Source organism: Ictidomys tridecemlineatus, chromosome 6 (assembly GCF_052094955.1).
Source record: "Ictidomys tridecemlineatus isolate mIctTri1 chromosome 6, mIctTri1.hap1, whole genome shotgun sequence".
In the NCBI taxonomy this organism is placed as follows: domain Eukaryota; kingdom Metazoa; phylum Chordata; class Mammalia; order Rodentia; family Sciuridae; genus Ictidomys; species Ictidomys tridecemlineatus.
Genome location: NC_135482.1, coordinates 62,103,192 through 62,124,573, shown reverse-complemented (window position 1 = coordinate 62,124,573; position 21,382 = coordinate 62,103,192). Strand labels below are relative to the sequence as shown.

The following is a 21,382-nucleotide window of genomic DNA, read 5'->3' as shown; positions in this document are numbered from 1 at the left end:
CCGCACGCATGCCAGGCGAGCGCGCTATGGCTTGGGCCACATCCCCAGCCCCTGAAGCTGGTCTTGTACTTGCATTCCCCCTGCCTCAGCCTCCCAAGTTTACAGGGAATGTGCCCTGGGATTACAGGGGTGTGCCAGTACACCCAGCTCAAACTGTTTTTGTGTGCTTTTGTTTTGTTTTGTTTTTGTTTTTATTATCGCCATGTATGGGCAATTGTAAACAAGGTTGGGATAAAATACTCCCTTGAAAAAAATCTTTTGTTGAGGCTGGGATAATGACTCAGCAGTAGAGAGCTCCCCTAGCACGCGCTGTACACTGCGTTCAATCCTCAGCACCACATAAAACTAAATGAATGGAATAAAGGTATTGTGTCCAACTACAACTAAAAAAATAAATAATTTTTAAAGATATAAAAAAAAAAAACTTTTATTGGTCCAAGTTCTAAACAACTGCTGTAATTACTGTAGAGTGTTTGTTTTTGTTTGTTTGGTGGTTGGTGCTGGGGATTGAACCCAGGGCCTTATGCATGCAAAGCAGGAATTCTACCAACTGAGCTACTTCCTCAACCCCATTAGCATAGTTTTAATAATAAATGTAAGTGCAAGATCCCAATTAACACTCCCTTATTTCTATCTTTTAGAAAACATTATGGATATGGAAGTTAATTCAGAGAGTACCCCATGTTTATCACTATAACTATTCTTTTTGAGAGTAAGTTTGTAAGAGTTGAGAATTGTTTTAGTCAGCTTTTTCGCTGCTATGACTAAAAGATCTGACCAGAACAATTTTAAAAGAGGAAAAGTTTATTTGAGTTTTCACCGGTTTCAGAGATCTTAGTCCACAGAAGGTCAACTCCATTTCTCGGGGCTGGAGGTGAGACTGAACACCATTGGTGGAAGAGTGTGGCAGAGAGAAGCAGCTCACATCATGGTGATCAGATACCAGAGAAAGACTCACTCTTCAGATACAAAATATACACCCCAAAGCCATACCCCCATTAACCACTTCCTCCAGCCACACCCCTCATGCCTCCAGTTACCACTCAGTTAATCCTATTGGGGAATCAATTCACTGATTAGGTTATGACTCACACAACCCAATAATTTCTCCTCTGAAACTTCTTGCATTATCTCACACTTGAGCTTTTGGGGGACACTTCACATCCAAACCATAATAAGAGCTGTCTGGCACTCTTCAGCCAGAACTTTGACACTTACATATACCTGGGCTCAAACAGTAGATAATAATAAACCACAACAACACAGATACTGTAAAGAAACAGCACTTGACCCCTCCAATTCTGCCACTTGGTATGATCATCTAGAATGTTAACTTGTGTTAACGATAGTGCAAGCCATGTGCCATGATGCACTCTTGTAATCCCAGCAACTTGGGAACTTGAGTCAGAAGAATTGCAGATTCAAGGCCAGCCTCAGCAATTTAGTCAGATCCCATTTCAAAATAAAAAATAAAAAGGGCTGGGGATGTTGCTCAGTGGTAGAACACCCCTGGGCTCAATCCCCTATACTGCAAACTAAACTAAACTAAAATAAAACAAAACAAAACAACAGTGCAAAGTGCAAAACAAGTCAAGCAGAAAGATTTTTGGAAAGTAAAAGTGTCATACAGATTCAGAGTAAAGGTGGCAGATGTTGATTATAGGGTTAATTTCATGCATATGTGGACATGTGACCAGATGTAAGTTCCTAGAAGAGGGCTGCTCTTCACTGGCTCTCTTTTGAAGAGAGTCAACTTCCATTTCTATGTGAACCCCAAGTCCAGCACAGATAATGAGCATGCAAAAGGTTTGGAGCCAAGCCACAGACCCAGATATGACACTTCCTTCGGTGAACAGCATAGGCATCACAACCCAGTGTTAGGGCAGCCAAGTCAACAAATGCAGTCCTAGGGAGCTAACCTATTTCCCCACAGAGAACGTGCTGTCCCCTGCCTTCAGCTGATATCCTGTGATTTGGCTATCTCTGCATTAAAACAAACAAACAAAAAAAAAAAAAAACCACCCCATGACTTAAAGGCTTAAATGAACAACCATTTATTAATGCACAACTCTGAAATTTTAGCTGGGTTCAGCTGGGCAGTTCTTCTGCTGGTCTCACCTAGAGTCACTCATGTGGCTACAGTCCTCATATAGCTAGCAGTTAGCAGGTGAGGTCAGTCAGGGTGCCTCCCTTCTCCCTGTGGCTCTCTAGCAGCATCACCCAACTTCCCGACCTGGAATGGCAGGTCCAGAGGGAGTAACAGATGAATTTGTGCACTCTTCTGAAGTCTGGGCTTCAGAAGTTACTTATGACATATTTGTTGAACAAAGCAAGTCTCAGGGCAATTCCAGATTCAAGGAGTAGGAAAACAGACACTACTTGTTATGGTTGGGATATGAGGTGTCTCCCCAAAACTCCTGTGTTAATGCAGATATAATCAATGGTAGATGTTTGGATTATGACAGCAGTAACCTAATCAGTCCTTCTAAGAGCAGGAGACAGAAATTTGATACGCTAGACAGGGCAGGGACTGCCATTGCAACAGTTCCACGTTTCCTATTCCGGCCTGTCCAGCTTCACCTGACAAAGTTTCTAATGAGCTTAATCATTAACAGTTTATGAACAAGCAGTGATCAATGCATGATCAACAACCTGATTGGATAAGGGGTGGAAGTTGTCTCATTCTGATTGGATGTAAAAACTCCCCTCCCTAAAAGTCATTAGCCAATAGTTTTAAAGGTTATCTCCAGCAACAGTATAAACCTCTAGACCGCCCTACCCGGCTGCAATGATCTTTGGACTCTTGCTAAAATCCCACTTTTTCGGTTTCTCTCACTTTCCATTGTCTGCTTCATTCTTTGGTTCTTTGGATCCTGGTGACAAAGAACTTAACACCTTGCTAAGCCTCACCTCCTGGCTTGAATGGACTGAGTAGGTGTTAACTGTATAGGCAGGTGGGACCTGCTTGGAGGAGGTGGGGTACTGAGGATGTGCCCTGGGTGGTTCCTTGTAGCTGCTTCCCCCTGTTCCCTCTCTGCTTCCTGACCACGCCATGAGTTGATCAGTTTTCCTCCTTGGGGCCTTCTGCCCTGATATGTTGCCTCATTTGGGGCCCAGAGGGATGGAATCGGCCATGTATGAACTGATACCTCTGAAATCATGAGCCTTAAATAAACCTTTCCCCCTCTAAGTAGTTCTCCTAAGGTTTTGGTCACAGTGAGTGAAACGTAACTAAAACACCACCTTTTGTTGAGGCTTCTGCGGCAGTCTGGCTGGGCACAACTCAGGAGCCACTTGTCAAAAGAAACTAACTTTATTTTTAGAACCACACACGCCAAACCGCTCCTCAGGGAAAAACCCTCAGAGCCCAACTGCTGAGGGCTTCCCACAAGCCTCTCACCCCAACACCAGCCTCTCCACCTCCCACAATCCTCCTGCTCTTGAGGCCAATTCGCTGGGTAGTGTGGGCGGAGCCAAAGAAGTCCCCCATGAGCAGCTCCGTGGTCTTATTTTGGTTTTGTTTCTTTTATGCAGTGCTAGGGGTTTGCACATGCTAAACACACACTCCAGATAAGGCACCCACAGCAGTAACTATGCCTGGGCTTGCCCATATTCTTGGTAGTCACCTTGTGGCCCTTGCTGAGGCTGATAGCCATGAAATAGAGCAAAGCCATGACTGTTACTCTTTTTTTTTTTTTTAAGGGGGGGGGAAGAGAGAAAGAGAGAATTTTTTAATATTTAATCTTTCAGTTCTCGGTGGAGACAACATCTTTCTTTGTATGTGGTGCTGAGGATCGAACCCAGGTTGCAAGCATGCCAGGCGAGCGCGCTACCGCTTGAGCCACATCCCCAGCCCATGACTGTTACTCTTCAATGCCTTCTGTGACAGAATGGTGGTTGATTTTTTTTTTAAATTTATAAAAATATTTTAAAGACTTCCAATAGAATTTCAACATCTGACTTTCAGATTCACCAAGAAGATTGTCCCTGTGTTCAGTATAACCTTTGATTGTTTTTACTATACTTTTAGTTCTGTGAGTTGGAAAAACTGATAGTAATACAAATGATTATGGATGTAAATGCAAATGAATTTTTTTTCTATTGATAGGAAAATGGGTTTCTGCTGGGTATGATGGCACACACCTGTAATCCCAGGGGTTCTAGAGGCTGAAGCAAAAGGATGGCAAGTTCAAAGCCAGCCTCAGCAACTTAGTGAGACCTTTAGAAATTCAGAAAGACCCTATCTCTAAATAAAATATACAACTGTGTTTTTTTGCCCACATTCTTGGTGGTCAATCTCAGGTACCAAAAAGAAAAAAGGAAAAAGAAAAGAAAAATAGGTTTCTGCCAAGTAGAAAATATGATTATAAATATTCTTTTTATTACTTACACAGTATTAATCAGTTTTGTACCTATTATGATTGCCTATAAATGTCTGCTCTTCAGATTCTCCTTTCAACCTTTTTTTTTTCCCCAGTACTGAGGATCAAACCCAGTGCCTCACACATACTAAGCGAGCGCTGTACCACTGAGCTACATCTCCAGTCCTCCTTTCAATTACGTTTTTTTTTAACAATTTCCTCCTAATTGATGAGTTAAATAAATAAAAATTCAATGTGTTTACTTCATAGCTGTGCAAGAGTCATTATTTTACTTCTTTGAACTTTTTTTTTTTTTTTTTTTTTTTTGGTAATGGGGATTAAACCCCAGAGCACTTTAGCCATGAGCTACATCCCCAGTCCTTTTTATTTTGAGACAACTTCTCCCTAAGTTGCTAAGACTGGCCTCAAATTTGCAATCCTCCTACTTCAGGCTCCAAAATTACTGGGATTACAGGTGTGCACCACTGAACCCAGTTGAAAATAATCCCATATGTTTCCTCATCTGTAAAATGGCAATAATAGCAAGAGGACCTCCTCATAGGATTTTTAGACAGATGAAATTTAATTTGATGTGTATAATTACAGTACTGAACTCATAATAAGTCCTTTTTTGTTGTTGTTTTTTTTGTGGGGGGGGTGGTTTAGATGGGGTCTGTGTTGCCCAATTTGGTCTCAATTTTCCTGCCTCAGCTTTCAGAGTAGCTGGGACTATGAGTGCATGCGACTGCACCTAGCCTAATAAATTCTTTAAAATATTAGCAGCCAGACATGGTAGTGCATGCCTATAATCCCAGCATGTCAGAAGGCTGAGGCAGGAGGAACCCTGAGTTCAAAGTCATCCTCAGCAACATCGAGGTGCTAAGCAACTAAGTGAGACCCTGTCTTTAAATAAAATACAAAAATTGAGCTGGGGATGTGGCTCAGTGTTTGAGTACCCCTGAGTTCTACCCCTAGCACCCAAAATAAATAAATAAATAAATATTAGCTGGGAATGTGGCTCAGTTGTTAAGCACCCCAGATTCAATTCCCAGTACCAAATAAATAAATAAGATAAATAAATAAATATTCTTGTTGTTTTTGTCAAAGGACTTAGAATTTAGTTGGAACTCGCATCTATTCCTGGAAGTGCAGCTACTTGATGCGAGCGTGATGGCTTCAAGGTTACTTTGCGGCCTCACAGGACTTGAGGGCCTTCGGTCCCAAAGGAGTGGCTCCATGGCTTCTGGAGGTGGTATTCCTACTGATGATGAGCAGGCCACTGGGCTGGAGAGGGAGGTATTGATGGCTGCAAAGAAGGGACTGGACCCATACAATATACTTGCCCCAAAGGCAACTTCAGGCACCAAGGAAGACCCTAACTTAGTCCCATCCATCACCAACAAGAGAATTGTGAGTTGCATCTGTGAAGAGGACAACAGTGCTGTAATCTGGTTCTGGCTGCACAAAGGCGAGACTCAGCGATGCCCAAATTGTGGAACCCACTACAAGCTGGTTCCCCACCAGTTTGCCCACTGAGCCTCTGCACTCACTCAGAATATGCTGTAAAGTTTCTTCTTTCCAATAAATTCTAGCCATTGCAGTGGCTCCTCCCATTTAAAAAAATAAAAAAGAATTTTTAGTTGGAAAATCATCTGAAACAGCAACAAAGACTTTAAGAACACTGTTAAGCTCTAAACTGTACCAAAGGCTATTAATCCCAGTATTCAAAACAGGTTAATAAAGAACAGAGTCCTTGCAGAAGGCTTTCTGGAGGAGGTTCGGTCTTTGAAGGACCTTGAAAGTTGCGCAAAGTTTGGATAAGAGAAGAAAAAAAAGACTATCCCAGACTAGGCAAGGATCTAGGGCTGAGTGTTTTTGCCCACCATCAAAAAATTTCATATGTTCAAGCCTGAGTGTTGGTGTTTGGAGGTGGGGTCTGTGGGCTGTAATTCTTTCATTAAGGTGGAGATCTCAGGAATGGGATTAATGCCCTTTTAAGAAGAGATGGGAGAAGGCACAGTGGAGCACGCTGGTAATCCCAGTGACTCAGGAGCCTAAGGCAGGAGGATAGTTTCCTCTTTTTGCTCTCTGCCATGTGAGGATACAAGACAGCCACCTGCAAACCAGGAAGCAGGTCCTCACTAGACATTGGATCTTCCAGCACCTTGATCTTGGACTTTCAGACTTCAGAACTGTGAGATATAAATGTTGTTTCAGCCATCCAGTCTATGGTCATCTGTACAGCAGAATTGACAAAGACATGAGATCAAGGTAGGAGAGAACATAACTTGACCAAGCTTTGTGATGAGTCTATTCCTAGCTCCCTCTTGTACCCTGTTTACCCATGATTTGTCTATCAGCACACACACACCACTATCATTTTATATATTCATTTCTCATTTACATACAGACAGACATACAATAAAAAACTAATCAGGTGAATTGTTTCCTTATCCACTAAGAGCACCTAATCAACTATAGATTTATAAACTCCTGAGGGTCAAGGGGCTGGGTTTTGTTTTTTCTTTTTCTTTCTTTCTTTCTTTGTTGTTGTTTTGTATTTTGGGGGTTTTTTTTTGTTTGTTTTTAGTACTAGGGATTGAACCCAGGGGCCCCTAACCACCGAGCCATATCGCCAGCCCTTTTTGTATTTATTTAGTTTCATTGAGTTTCTTAGGGTCTCACTAAGTTGCTGAGGCTGGCTCTGAACTCTCAATCCTCCTGCCTCAGCCTCCCAAGCTGCTAGGATTACATGTGTGCATCATTACATCTGGCAGGGTTGGTTCTTTAGTTGCTTCTCAGACACACCTGGCACTTAAAAGTGTAGATTGGAACATGAGAAGGAAAAGGGGGAGAATGTTAGCATGCTACAAGCATGCCCTAATGAGCACCCCCAAACTGTCTTCTGGTTGGGTCCGGAGTTGAGTTTGAGTTTGACCTGCTTCACTGCAAATCTCTGGTCACAGCTTCATCAGTTCTTTCTTTGACTAACCTCTCCAACCCAAGAGGTGAGACTGGCACTTTTAGTGGAGGAGGCTGGATTTACACAAGAAGCCCCACCCACACTCCCCCAGCAGACATCCTCATCAAAACCAAAAGGTACAGTAACTGTACAGGACACAGGAGAAGAAGAAAAACAAACATGTATAAAATACCTTCTGCAGCTTATCATCTGATTAGGAGGATAAAATGAAGCAAGTACACACCTAAATGGAAGTCAGGCCAAAGGGATGTCTTATAGATATTCTTGAAGTCTGTTATGCCTCCAGCAAAGGCTTGGGCTAGACTGAGAGGGTAGGCATGCTACATTAAGGAAACAGTGAGCAACATGGGAAGCTCTGGGTAGCACAGATATTGAGGATGACAGATAAGGTTCAAGAAGGAAGCAGAAGGCTGGCTCAGTGGTACAATGCTTGCCCAACAGGTATGAGGCACTGAGTTTGATCCTCAGCACCACATAAAAATTAATTAATTAATTAAAGGTATTGTGTCCATCTACAACTAAAATATATATATAATATTTTATATATAAAAATATATATATTTTAAAGTACAGCTTTAAAAAAAAAAAAGGAGGAGGAGGAAGCAGAGCTGGGCATGGTGGCACACACCTGTAATTCCAGCAACTCAGGAGGCTGAGGCAGGAGGATTGCAAGTTCAAAGCCAGCCTCAGCAATTCAGCGAGCCCCTGAGCAATTTAGTGAGAGCCTGTGTCAAAAAAAAAAAATGCTGCTGGGGATGTGGCTCAGTGGGTTAAGCACCCCTGAATTCAATCCCTGGTACCAAAAAAAAAAAAAGAGGAAGCAGAGGATAGATTACGCAATGTTTCCAATGCTAGGGAGTGAAGCTTTAGAAAGAGATGGAGTAGTGTGGTAAGAACCCCTCAAGTTTTTTGGTACTAGGAATTGAACCCAGGTGTGATTAACCACTGAACCACATCCCCAGCCCTTTCTACTTTGAGGCAGGATCTCACTAAACTGCTTAGGGTCTTGGTAAATTAGCCAGACTGGGTTTGAATTTGCTATCCTCCTGCCTTAAGCTCTGGGATTACCAGTGCGCTCCACTGTGCCTGGCAGGAACCCGTGTGTGTGTGTGTGTGTGTGTGTGTGTGTGTGTGTGTGTGTGTGTGTGTGTGTGTGTGTGTGTGTGTGTGGTGCCGGGGATTGAACCCAAGGCCTTGTGCATGTGAAGGGAGCACTCTACCAACTGAGCTATATCCCCTGCCCCAGGAATCCTCTTTTTAAGATTAATACAGGCTGGATGGACGGGTGAAGATGAACTTGAATGGTACAATTCATAAACCAATCCAGAGAGGAAAACAGTCACAACTAGAGCAGAGAACGGGACAGAGGGGAACAGAAGAAGGGGAAAGACTGGCAACAACACCCACTACCCTTCTCCCTTGGGTGCCAAGCTCCAGCCACAGTGGTCTCCTCATTGACCTCACACATGCCAGGCACGCTTCCTCCTCAGGGTCTTAGCTGTACAATACTCTGCCCCAGAAATCTGTAGACCTCACTCCCTCCTCCCTAGTACCTTCATCACTATTCAAGTCCTCTTGTCACCTGACCACCGCATATAAAAGAGCACACTTCTCTTCCCCAGCAGACATCCTCATCAAAACCAAAAGGTACTCCTACTTTTTTTTTTTTGGTCAGTGTTGAGAATCAAACCCAAGGCTGCCTCATGCATAATACACATGTGCTCTACCATTGAGCCACACCTCCAGCCTACCTCTCTCATTTTATATTTCCCATGGTACTTATTGCCATCTGACCTAGAGGATTTTGCTAATTTGTTGTCTGACCATACCCAAAACAATGTAAATCCCATTAGGACACAGACTTTTTTTAGTTTACCATTGTATCCCCAGTCCCTAACCCAGGGCACTGAGAGGGGACTCAATGAATAATTGGGCTGATGTTGGGTAGGGAGATGAATATGATACAGGGGTCTGAGACTGGTACTTGGAAGAGAGGAGTACCATTAACAGAATAGGGAAGTTGGGATAAAAGGATGAATTTGTTCAACTTGGTACATGTTGAATTTGAGATGTTTGAGAGATGAATTGAAAATTCAGGACAGATCTGTAAGAGCAGTGGAAGACAGAATCCAAATCCCCAAAAAGTTTGAGGTAAAAGAAATAGTTTAATCAGAATAGTAGGACTGAGTGTCAATTCCAAAGGGCAACAACACAAAGCCATAAATGGGAAAATAAATTGCTAGGTCAGAAACTGATCAATGTTAATGTTGAGTATGAAATGGGTCAAGAGAAGAAGATTGGGGTCAAGTCATGAAAAAGAATACATAGGTTTCAACAGTTTGTGTTGGCTGTGGGGTAGAACTGGTAGTTTGAGTACGAAGGATCCAGTTTCTGTGGCACAAGTCTGTAATTCCAATAGCTCAAGAGGCTGTGGCAGGAGAACCCCAAAGTCAGTCAGCCTCAGCAATTTAGAGAGATCCTGTCTGTAAAAAAAAAAAAGAGGTGGGAGAGGTAGGAATGTGGCTCAGTGGTTTAGCACCCCTGGGTTTAACCCTGGTGCAAAATAAATAAATAAATAAAAGGTATGGAGGAGGGGCACTCCAGGGTTTTGCACATGTACTATACCCCTGAGCTATATATACTCTCAGCCCTTGCCTTAATTTTTAATTCTTGCTATAGTTAAGAATATTCATCCTTGACTTTTACAGCCTACTCAGTTAATATGGTGCCTCTTCACATGGGATGCGGAGACCTTACATCCATTAGAGGTCCATTTACCACCCATGGCCTGCTATTTTTTAACACTGTAGTAGCAGTGTATGTATTACATCTAAATACGTTTTAAATTCCAGAAGACAATGTTCTAATAATTGCTTTTAATAGATGTATTTTTAAAAAATTAAGAGGAAAAAAAGCTTTTTTGTTTTTATTTACTCAGTAATTTACTATTTCTGATATCGCCCTTCCTTGCCAACGGTCCAAGTTTCCCCCTGGAATCATTTCCCCTAAGCTTGAAGAATTTCCTTTCGCTTTGGCTATAATACAAGTCGGCTGGAAATAAATTCGTCATTGTTTAGTATCTAAAAATGTGTTTGTCTTCATTCACAAAAACAGCTTTGAGATATAATTCACACATAAAGTATGATTCAGGCTGGGTGCAGGGGCATACGCCTGTAATCCTAGAGGTGCAAGAGGCTGAAGCAGGAGTATTGTAAATTGAAGGCCAAAAGCAGCACTTTAAGAGACCCTCCGCAATTTAGAGACACTATGTCTCAAAAGAGGAGAAAAATAAAATAAAAGCAGGACTAGGGGGTGTAGTTCAGTGGTAAAGCACCCATGGGTTCAATCCCCAGTGTAAAGAAGGAATGAAAGCATCGCTGGTGAGCCAGGCTTGGGTGGACCTGGCAGAAGCAGAGGTTTTGAGGGTGGACTCTGTCCTTGGCTCTCTCCTGACACTTTCAAGCAGCCGGGCAGATGTGTCCTGGCATCCATCCCGCATCCTTGGGAACTCCAGGTGGGTGTGTGGCTCGTCTTCCCGCCCTGCCACGCACCTTGCAAAGAGCTGCGCTCCTGGTATACCCCACCTGACACTCCCGTTTAGGAGCTTAGTCTGGGACAATGGTATGTATTGTCTTTGTATCGTCATTCCAGTTTTGCTCTGGATCTATAAAAAAATTCCTGGAGCCATACATATACCCAATGATTTCCCCTTTTGTTAGTCCTAAATGGCCTGGAAAAGCTGTACAATAATCCAGTTTAAAAACAAAAGGCAAAGTAGACTGAAATGGATTGCCAACAACAGAGCCAACAGGAATCGATGATAAAAAGGACTAGTCCAATTTTCCCAAAGGATCTCAATTGTTTTAAAAATGGGCCTGCTAAATCAGGCATGGTGGCACATGCCTGTAATCTCAGCGGCTGGGGAAACTGAGACACAAGTTCAAACCAGCCTCAGAACAGCAAGGCTCTAAGCAACTCAGTAAGACCCTGTCTCTAAATGAAATACAAAATAGGGCTGGGAATGTGGCTCAGCGGTTGAGTCCTCCTGAGTTCAATTCCCAGTACTCCCAAAAAAATTATATTAAAAAAAAGGGCCTGATAAAAGCATCTTCTTTGTAATTACCTGAGCTTTTTTTCTGAAACTAGAATTCCAGATAGAAAGTTTATTAACCTGAAACTTACCAGGAAATACATGGTACGAAATATAAATTTTTTTTTTTTTTAAAGAGAGAGTGAGAATTTTAACATTTATTTATTTTTTCTTAGTTCTCGGCGGACACAACATCTTTGTTGGTATGTGGTGCTGCTGAGGATGGAACCCGGGCCGCACGCATGCTAGGCGAGCGCGCTACCGCTTGAGCCACATCCCCAGCCCCCGAAATATAAATTTAAAATGTAGTTATATTCTACACTCACTCTCACTCGTGGTAGAACAATTTGTAGCTTGTTCCATGGAAGCATAGCCCAAAGACCAAACAGAAGCTTGGGCAGAATCCACATAAAGAACTCTGGATCTCTTCTTTTCAATATTCTCTCTTTATCTTCAATAGCTGAGATTTCCCTGGGTAAGGCTTTCCTAAAGAGAAATATGGCAGGTTTTCTAGCAAAACTTCAGCCACCCTGTACTACACAAGTTGGGCCATCCAACAGTAGTACCTACTTCCAAGTTCTAGTTCCTCTATCCTTGCCTTTGTGCATTCCCCACATTTCTCAGATACCTGTGGAGTTTGTTTTATTTTTGTCCAGAATGTTTTTACTGGAGAGTTGATCTACTGGGAACTTATTTACCATACAGAAATAGGGCCCACCCCTATTATTTAAATAAATAAAGATTATTTATTTATTGTGGTAATGGGGATTAAACCCAGGGGTGCTCTACCACTCTACCACTGAGTTACATCCCAGCCCTTTTTCTTTTTTACTTTGTGAAGGATCTTACAAGTTGCTGAAGGCTTCCCTAAATTCCCACTTGCCATCCTCCCAAGTAGCTAGGATTACAAGCCTGCACCACTTCACCTGGCAAGAAATATACATCTTTAAAGCAGTGATATATTTTGTTTGGCTTGTGAACAGATAATAGGAGAAAACAATATAAGCTTAACAAAATAGAAATAACTGTCATGTAAACCATATTCCATGATTAACAGATTAATTAGTCTTATTTAGATGAGGACCATCTGCCAGCTTTACTAGGAGAAAGATCATAATATCTACAATTTGTATCACAGACTCATAAAAATGACAAAAAAAATTGAAATCATCTAATGTTCTTATTTTACAGACTAAAATTCTCTTAGGACTCAGAGAGAGAAAAGAGAATGCTCTAAAATTTATTGGTTATTGTAACTGAAATGTAATTTTTTTTCAGTACTGGGGATTGAACTCAGGGATGCTCCACCACTAAGCTACATCCCCAGTCCTTTTTATTTTTGAGACAGGGTCTCACTAAATTCCTTGAACTTGTAATTCTCCTGCCTCCGCCTCCAAAGCTCCCTGGCAAGACTTAGTGTTTTAAACTTCCAGGTATAAAACAAGGTATTTAAAAATTTTTTTTAGTTGTACATGGACACAACAGCTTTTTATGTATTTATTCTTATGTGGTGCTGAGAATCGAACCCAGTGCCTCACATGTGGGAGGCAAGTGCTCTACCACTAAGCTACAGTCCCAGCCCAAAACAAGGTATTATTAAAGGAAAATTTGGACAATTTCAGCCAAGTGATTGTAAGAACCTGAAATACTAAATTAAGCAAATTAGTTTAATAAATTCAGAATATGCCTATTTATATTCATTTGCTTATTTACTTTGTTTTTAACTTAGTTTCTCAGTTTCAAGTTGTCAAAAGGAATATTTTTTGATTTATTCCTATCAAAGAGGCCACTATAGTTTTGTTTTGTTTTACCAATGTTATTGAGGCATAATTAACAAACAGAAATTATACATATTTAAAATATTCAACCTGATGGGGAAAGCAGTACTGAGAATTGAACCAGGATCCTTTCACTGAGCTACATTCCCAGTCCTTTTGATTATTTATTTATTTATGTTGACACAGGTCTCCCTCCAGAAGGATTGCTGGTCTTGAACTTACAATCCTTCTGCCTCACAATCCTGAGTCACTGGGATTACAGGCATGTGTCACCACACCCAAGTCAATCTGATGTTTTGATAGACATATATATTATGAAACATTATCACAATCAAATAATCCTTCCATCATCTAACATAGGAACCTGTTTTTTTGGTTTTGCAGTGCTGGAAATCAAACCCAGGGTCTCATAGTTACTACACACGTGTATATGTGTAGAACACTTAAAAGTCTACTCTCTCAATGGATTTCAAGGACACAATCAGTATTATTAACTATTGTCATCAATTAGGTCTCCAGAACTTATTTTCTCTATGACCTAAACTCCCTGTTTTGACCTGCATCTCCCCGTTTTCCCCACCTTTTATCCCCTGGCAATTACCCTTCTACCCTCAGTTTCTATGAAGAAAACTTTAGATTTCACATACAAGTGAGACCATGCGGTATTTGTCTTCCTGTGTCTGGCTTATTCCACCTGGCAAAATGTTCTCCAGGTTCATCCTTGACATAAATCACAGGATTTCTTTTGTTTTTAAGGCTGCATAATATCACATTGTGGTTATATGTGTACACATACCCATCTTTTACTTTTTCCACTCATCTGTCAATGGATGTTTAAGTTATTTCTACATCTTGATGCCACTGGCACATTTTCCAGTTCAATTAGCATCAAACAAATCCAGATAAATTAATATGCATTGTGACAACCTCTTGAAAACCCCCTCAATGAATACAAACTTCTTTAAAAAAAAAAAAAAACCACCAACTCCAATTTTATTTTATTTTTTTTTAGAGAGAGAGAATTTCTTTTGGCGGACACAACATCTTTGTTTGTATGTGGTGCTGAGGATCGAACCCAGGCCGCATGCATGCCAGGCAAGCGCGCTACCGCTTGAGCCACATCCCCAGCCCATAATGCAAACTTCTTGAAAGTCTGGTTTTCCAGCCCTGACTTTTAGCACCAACAAATATGTAGTAAGCACCAGCAACGTTCCAGATGCTAATGCACAGAAAGCACAAAGATAAATCAACATGGCTCCTGAGCTTAAGCTGGTGATAGGCAAGATAATTCAAGGAGGAAGGTGACAAGTACCAAAAAAATGTCTAGGGGCTGGGATTAGTGGTAGAGCCCTTGCCTAACATTGTGAGGCACTGGATTCGATCTCAGCACTGCATGTAAATAAATAAAATAAAGGTCCATTGACAACTAAAAAAAATATTAAAAAAAAAAAGGGTCCAGTCCTGGTGGCTATCAGAGAAAGGAAAAACTTTCCTGGAAAAGATGAAATTGGGAGAGTCCTTAAATGATACATTTTGCTGTTGTTGTTGACTCATTCAGCAGTAAAGGAGTAAAGACTACTCCAGGCAAAATGGAGAGAAAGCACAAAGTGTACATAGTTAGAACATAAGTAGACCAGGACAGTAGGAAATAAATTTGGACCAGCAATTTGGAACCAGAGTATACACAGCCTTAAATATCTGCCTAGGCCATGTAAACTCTTAGAATGTTTGTCAGCAAGAGAACATCTGCGTTAGGAAAATAAATATGATAATCATATATATACATGAATTAAATTAAAGGAAGTCTGTAAGAAGAAAGCCTGGTTAGAAGGCTAAGGAAAATGGAGAAGATACAGATATAAGAGACTGCAAATACCAAGTCTTGGGAAGTGATTTTCAATAACCAATTTCTGACCCTCAAAAACTATAATATAATAAGTACTGTCTGTAGTTTGATGACTCATTTTGCAATTTTAACAGTTTTCTTTATTCTTAAAGTCTTCTCTGTGAAATAAAAAAGAACTTGGGCCTGACAGCTCTTTGCCTGCAACTCTGCCACTTGCTACGTACCCTGGGTCAAGAACTTACTGTTTCTGAGTCTCAAGATCATTAACTAAAAACAAGATCAATAATATCAACATTGTAGGGCCACTGTGAAGACTAAGTAAGTTAGTATATTAAATGTTTGGCAAAACACTGGAACATTTTAGGTACAACAGTAACAGAACATCTCTTCCTATCCCATACATGCCTGTCTTAATTTAGCTTTTCTCTAAACTTCCTGAAAACTACAGCCTCTGATAATTAACTTAATTCTTAATGCAATGTCTTTTTAATTCCAGAGTAGCATTCCATTTTATTGGTCCAAATCAGAAAAAAATACAGAAATCTCAGGTCTCACCCAAGTCTTCCTGGATTGGAATCTGAGTTTCAACCAATTCTCTAGATGATTTATAAGCACATTAAAGTTTGCCAGACAGCATTAGACTAGCAGTTATCTCAAACTTAATAGGGATAAAACCCTCTTCAAACTGCTCCATCCCAGGCTTTGTAAATAGCACCACTCAGGTGTTCATAAGAACTTGGGAGTTATCTTTGATAATTAGTTATCTAGGCAAAAGTGCCTGGAGCCCATGAAAAGTCATGTGACCTTAGCACAACTTTTTAACTGTTCTTTATCTTCTATTATTACACCTGTATAATTCACTCACTATTCAGTAACTGGAGTAAATTTTTTATTTTCATTAAAATGACTTAAAGTATACAAATCTTAAAAATACAATCTGTTACTATAAGTGCACTCATATAATTACCACTTGCATCAAGATACTAAGTAATCTTTTGTAAAATTTTACTTCAAATCATGACACTTCCCTGCTTAAAATCATTCCATGTTTTCCCAAACCACTTGGAATAAAATCCAAATTCCCAAACCTGTATTACAAATCCTCATATGATCCAATCCCTACCTATCAAACTTCCTTTTATTTCCTCTCCGGGGCCATACTCCAGCTACAAGTTTTTAAATTCCTTGCAAAGATGTTCCTGCTTTGCAGTCTTTGATCCAGCTGTGCATGCTCAGTTGTCTTCTCCTAAGGCTCCTTTTTGAAGGCGTCCCAGGGCTGGCAGCTTGTTAGCTATCTATTTTGCAGTACTGGAACTTCAACCCAGGGCGGTTCTACCACTGAGCTACTTTTTGTTTTCATTTTAAGACAGGGTCCCGCTAAATTTCCAAAGCTGGTCTCAAAATTGCAATCCTCCTGTCTCAGCTTCCCCACTCACTGGAATTACCAGTGTGCACCGCCATGCCAGGTTGGCAGTTTATAATTTAAATCTGTCTTAATTTTTCTTTTTCTCTTTCCTCAGGGACCTTCCATGACCAGGCAATCCGAAGATGCACTCAACCACCTTTTATTATACCCCATTAATTACCTTCAGAGTGGTTATCATTTCCAATATTTTATTTGTTGCTTACTGCCTGTCTTTCCCTTACTAGAATATAGCCTCCCCTGGGGCACTTTTATTGTTATGCCCACGAGTCTGTTAACGTATGGCACGTGGCCAGTGCTCGTGGCCAGTGCTCAACAAAAATCTTCACTAAATGAAATACCAATATATGATAAAATAGACCATTAGCCAGAGGAAACATGGCTAGCACTCCGCTCTGAATCTAGCAAAAAACCAGGAGGATTAAAGGAGGTAAAAACCTACGACAATTACGTGTTCAATGTTACCTTCTTTTTCCTTCTAAACGCGTCTAATTAAAACCATATTTACACGGTACGTTGGGCTCGTTTTGCCTTTACATAAAGTAACTTAAAAAGAAATTCAGAATTTTCCCGTTCAGAAAATCAATTGTGGCACATCCATTCTAGATTCCAGCCTGTCTCTATTCCATAGAATCAAAAACCCAACCCCGCCCTTTCCACTGAACTCCCCCAGCCGGAAGCCGACACTTCACGGGACCCTGAGCTTCAGACTAGGCTCGGCAACCACGCGCAGCCCTACGTAAAGCGTGAGGAGTTTCGCGACAGCTCAGGCTCCACCCCTTTGGCCACATGTCGCACAGGTCTTCCCGTCGGACGCCGCGCCACCTCCTCGCGCTGCTTTACGAATCTAAAGCGGCGGCGCCCCGCCTCCTGTCTCAGTCCTCACCTCCCCGCCCCCTCCTACTTTCGCGTCTCCTAGCCCGACGCGCCCGCTATAATCACGTGATTGCCTCATCCGGGTCCTTTGCGTTCTCTCTCCCTCTCCCAACATGGCGGCCTCAGGTGAGTGAGCGGCCGAGCGCGGCCAAGGACTGGGCTCTGAAACCACCCTCCGGGCCTGATCCACTTATTCCTGGAGTCGGGGAGTAGGTGGCACCGGCTCCCTTCGGGCTTGGGGGCTGCGGCAGGCTAGCGGCGTGGCTGTGTTAGGTTATCGCCTCGGGATGTTTGGGGGGGAGGGGAAGGTGTCCGTCCCCTCCCCCCTCACACCCTTTTCACCCCGTCTGCGCGAGGTTGGAGTAGGCACTAATGGTGGACTCTGACTTGAATTGGAGGAGGGAGCGCTTAAGGAATCTGGGGGAGGCACGAGGCCTTCTCGTAGTCCTGAAGTACTATGCCCGCGTGAAGGCGTGAAGGAAGGAAGGAGGCGGTTGGCGCGCGGACGTATGCACATTAGACTAGGTCTCCGAGGCGCGAGGCCGTTGCGGACAGGAGTGGGGGCTGGGGAATGGGGGGGCAGTTAGAACGCTAGCGCGAGTCGGTGGAGGGGCGGAGGAAGGCAGTGTTGCGCGTGCGCGGTAGGAAAGCCAGGGGGTAGTGGAGTCGGCGCGCCTTAAAAGCATGCGCTGGAGTCCAGATGGGGAGCTTTTACTCGCCGGTGTTGGGCTCCTTTATGTCCTTCGAATTAGAGAGTGTGCCTTCCCCATACTCCTCCATGAGGACTTGTGTTAGGTTTGGAGGTTGGCGCTATTAGGATTGAGGAATCCACTTTGCTGCGCCCACGTGTTGGAGAAGAGGAAGCTAGAGTGGGCACCTAGATTTCCCTCTATCGTCTTTTCTTGCTTCGTTTTATCAGCACAACATTTAGTGAAATCAAACTATATGACAGGTTTTGGGAGTGGTGGGCAAAATCAGGTTCCTGTTCTTAAGAAGCTTCCATTTTGGTTGAATTATTTGCCGAGGCTGGGGTATATCACTATGGTGCAAGTTTACTTGCAGTTGTATTAAACTTAATAGTAGTGGGCCTTTGTAACATGCTATGACATTAATTTTAGTTTTAGGAATATAATTTATTTTCCCTGAACTGACTCTACATTCTGAAAAACGTGTTTTAAATTGCTGTCTCTAGACAACTCATTTCTCAACCAGGAATTTATCTTCTATATTATTACAAGGGAGCTAAGGATTATGGTATCCTTTGGAAATGTTGACGGATTTGAGGTGCTTTTAAACATAACATTTTTGTTATACTAATTAATTAACCAAGCATTTGTATGTTGTCTCGTTCGATTGTCTTATGAGGAAATGGTATCTCCCAGCTGAGGAAAATGAAAGATTTATTCAAGGTCGCACAGTTTGCAGGTGTCAGAACAAGGTTAAAATTTTAGACTCCTTATTCCTCTCCAACTTGGAAGTACCAAGGTGTCATCCTAAGTTTTATTTGCTACCCAAAAGCATCATCTGAAGTTCACCAAAAATGTTTATATTTTAAGTTAATCATTCTGTAAAGTACTTTGTCCTAAATTTACCACCTTGACAGTTTAATATCAATTTAATGAAAAGTCTAGATTTCCCTTCTCCATAGTCTGGAATTTTTAGAGGTAGAAAACATGACGGCAATCTGTGTCCTTAGTTTAACCCTGTTAGCCAAATCCAGACTGGCTAGAGAATTGCTTCTTGTTCTTATGTATCCAAATTTCAGAAACCCTCAACTCTTAATTCTGTTCATAAATGTTTTTAGCTTGTACTTGTGGCTAAGCACAAGATTACATCTTTGTCCATGCTTGAGAGACTGAAAGTTTTATCAAATTTCTTTACCCTGTCTTAGTCTTTTCCTATGACATTGACTTTGTTTTCTTGTTTTTGTTCATGGTAGTGGGGGATTGAATCCAGGGCCTCTGCATGCTAGGCAAATGCCCTGCCACTGAGTTTTACCACCAGTCCTTATTTTATTTTGAGATGGGGTCTTGCAAAGTTGCCCAGGCCAGCCTCTAATTCAATCCTCCTGCTTCAACCTTTGGAGTAGCTAGGATTATAGACCTGCACCACCACACCTGACTCATAAGTCTCTTTCACTGTTATTTTCAGCAATACCAGTTTTCAGTATGAACCTATTATTGAGTTTCAATAACTGAAAGTATCTCAGAACTATTATCTGAGAATAATTTAAATTCCTAGGAATCTGATACATTGAGCTTGGGTGTTTAATTTTCTTAATAGACCCCTTTAAGAGAATGTTCCTTTAAAATGTGAGATTTTAGATGGACGCAGTGATGCACCCCTGTAATCCCAACAGTTCGAGAACTAAGGCAGGAGAATTGCAAGTTCTAGACAAGCATGCACACCTTAGTGATACCTTGTCAAAATGTGAAATAAAAAGGGATGGGAATGTAGCTCTGTGGTATAGTTCCCCTATTTGGGGTGGGGGAGTGCATGTTTTCAGTCTTAAAATTTCTTTTTTTTTGTACCAGGGATTGAACCCAGAGGTACTTAACCACCGGGTCACATCCCCAGCCCTTTTTTTATTTTGAGATGGGGTCTCTTTAAGTTGCTTCCAGGCCTCACTAAAATTACTGAAGCTGACTTTGAACTTGCCATCCTTCTGCCTCACTCACTCAAATGCTAGGTGTCCACCACCTTGCCCAGCTTTTTTTTTTTTTCTTTCAGTACTGGAGTTGGAATGCAGAGATGCTCTACCACTAAGCTACATTTATCCCCAAGCCCTTTCCACCCCCACCTCACCCCCTTTTTTTTTTTTTTTTTTTTTTTTTTTTTTTGGAGACAGGGTCTCAGCCTCCTGGGTCGCTAGGATTACAGGTATGCTACATGCCGCTGGCTCCTTAAATTTTCTTTGTCACTATTTTAGTCAAGTTGTTAGAGCCACTAACCTCCTGAGTCAGAGTTTCCTTGTAAAGTTTTATCTCCCCTCCCTTTACCAATAAGGAATCAAATATGTTTGATACAGGTTAACATTTAACATGCTTTAAAACTGTAAACAGTGTATGTAATCCATGTTAGGCCCTTCATTTGCATAACACTATAGAATGCTATTTTGTGTGATTTTATGGGGTGGTTAGAGGTTGTTTTCATGTTATAGTGTTGGCCTTCCTAGTTAAAAAAAAAATGGTTTCAAGGGTTGTCATTGTGTGCTCTTCACAAATCAAATCTCATCCTCTACCATGTATTTATTCTGAGAATAGGATACTTTGGTTCAGAAAGCCAAGACTAAAACTCCTTGTGAAAATTGAAATACAGGGCTGGGGTTGTGGCTCAGCGGTAGAATGCTCGCCTAGCACGTGTGAAGCCCTGGGTTCCATCCTCATCACTACATAAAAATAAATAATGGTGTTGTGTCGAACTACAACTAAAAAATATTTTTTAAAAATTTGAAATACAAATAGAAGTACCATCAATTAAAGTAAAACAGTATTCCTAAGATATGTCAGTGGAAAAAAGATATATACACACCCACTCTTTTAATAACAACTTTGGGGTATAATTCACAAGCCATACGTATTTTTTTATTGTTTTTAAAGGCAATACAAGTGCTTACTTATGAGTACACACTCAAAAGTCAGTTTCTTAGGTTTATGAGATTTGAGATACTGTAAGATAGAGAAATGCCCAAAGCAAGAAGCTTAACTTATAATTTTATAGCTCTTAAGTGTCCCTGGAGAGGCAAGAAAAAAGCAATAGGGTATTCTCATTATGTCAAGATGAAGGAATTGGACACAGAAAAGAGATCATGAACACAGGAGGAGATGGAACTTATTAATTCTGGCTTAGTCCTTACACTCTACTCTGCTAAAATATACAGTGCAGTAAAAGTGAGACCTCTCAACATGATATTGTGTCATTTGAAACTTTTATGACTGAGCCTTATACAGTATAATTGTTTTAATTCTGAGCACTCTATTATTTGGGTAAATTCATTGCGTTTCTATTCTATGATCTTTGTTTAA

The 21,382-nt window shown here is 41.3% G+C and overlaps 1 protein-coding gene and 1 pseudogene across 7 annotated transcripts in view; both read left to right on the top strand.

Moving 5' to 3' along the window:
* The first annotated feature begins 5,531 nt into the window (after positions 1 to 5,531).
* LOC144365060 (cytochrome c oxidase subunit 5B, mitochondrial pseudogene) lies at positions 5,532 to 5,966 on the top strand (annotated as a pseudogene).
* Positions 5,967 to 17,324: 11,358 nt separating this feature from the next.
* Eif4b (eukaryotic translation initiation factor 4B) overlaps positions 17,325 to 21,382 on the top strand; it is a 28,416-nt gene continuing 24,358 nt past the window's right edge. For 4 of the 7 annotated variants that reach the window (XM_078014628.1, XM_078014627.1, XM_078014626.1 and 1 more), the window contains exon 1: positions 17,325 to 17,483. In XM_078014628.1, the coding sequence (XP_077870754.1) occupies positions 17,471 to 17,483 (13 nt within the window). In that variant the 5' untranslated portion in view covers positions 17,325 to 17,470. The remainder of the gene's footprint in view (positions 17,484 to 21,382) is intronic. The other 3 variants (XM_078014631.1, XM_078014630.1, XM_078014629.1) reach the window with 1 other exon arrangement.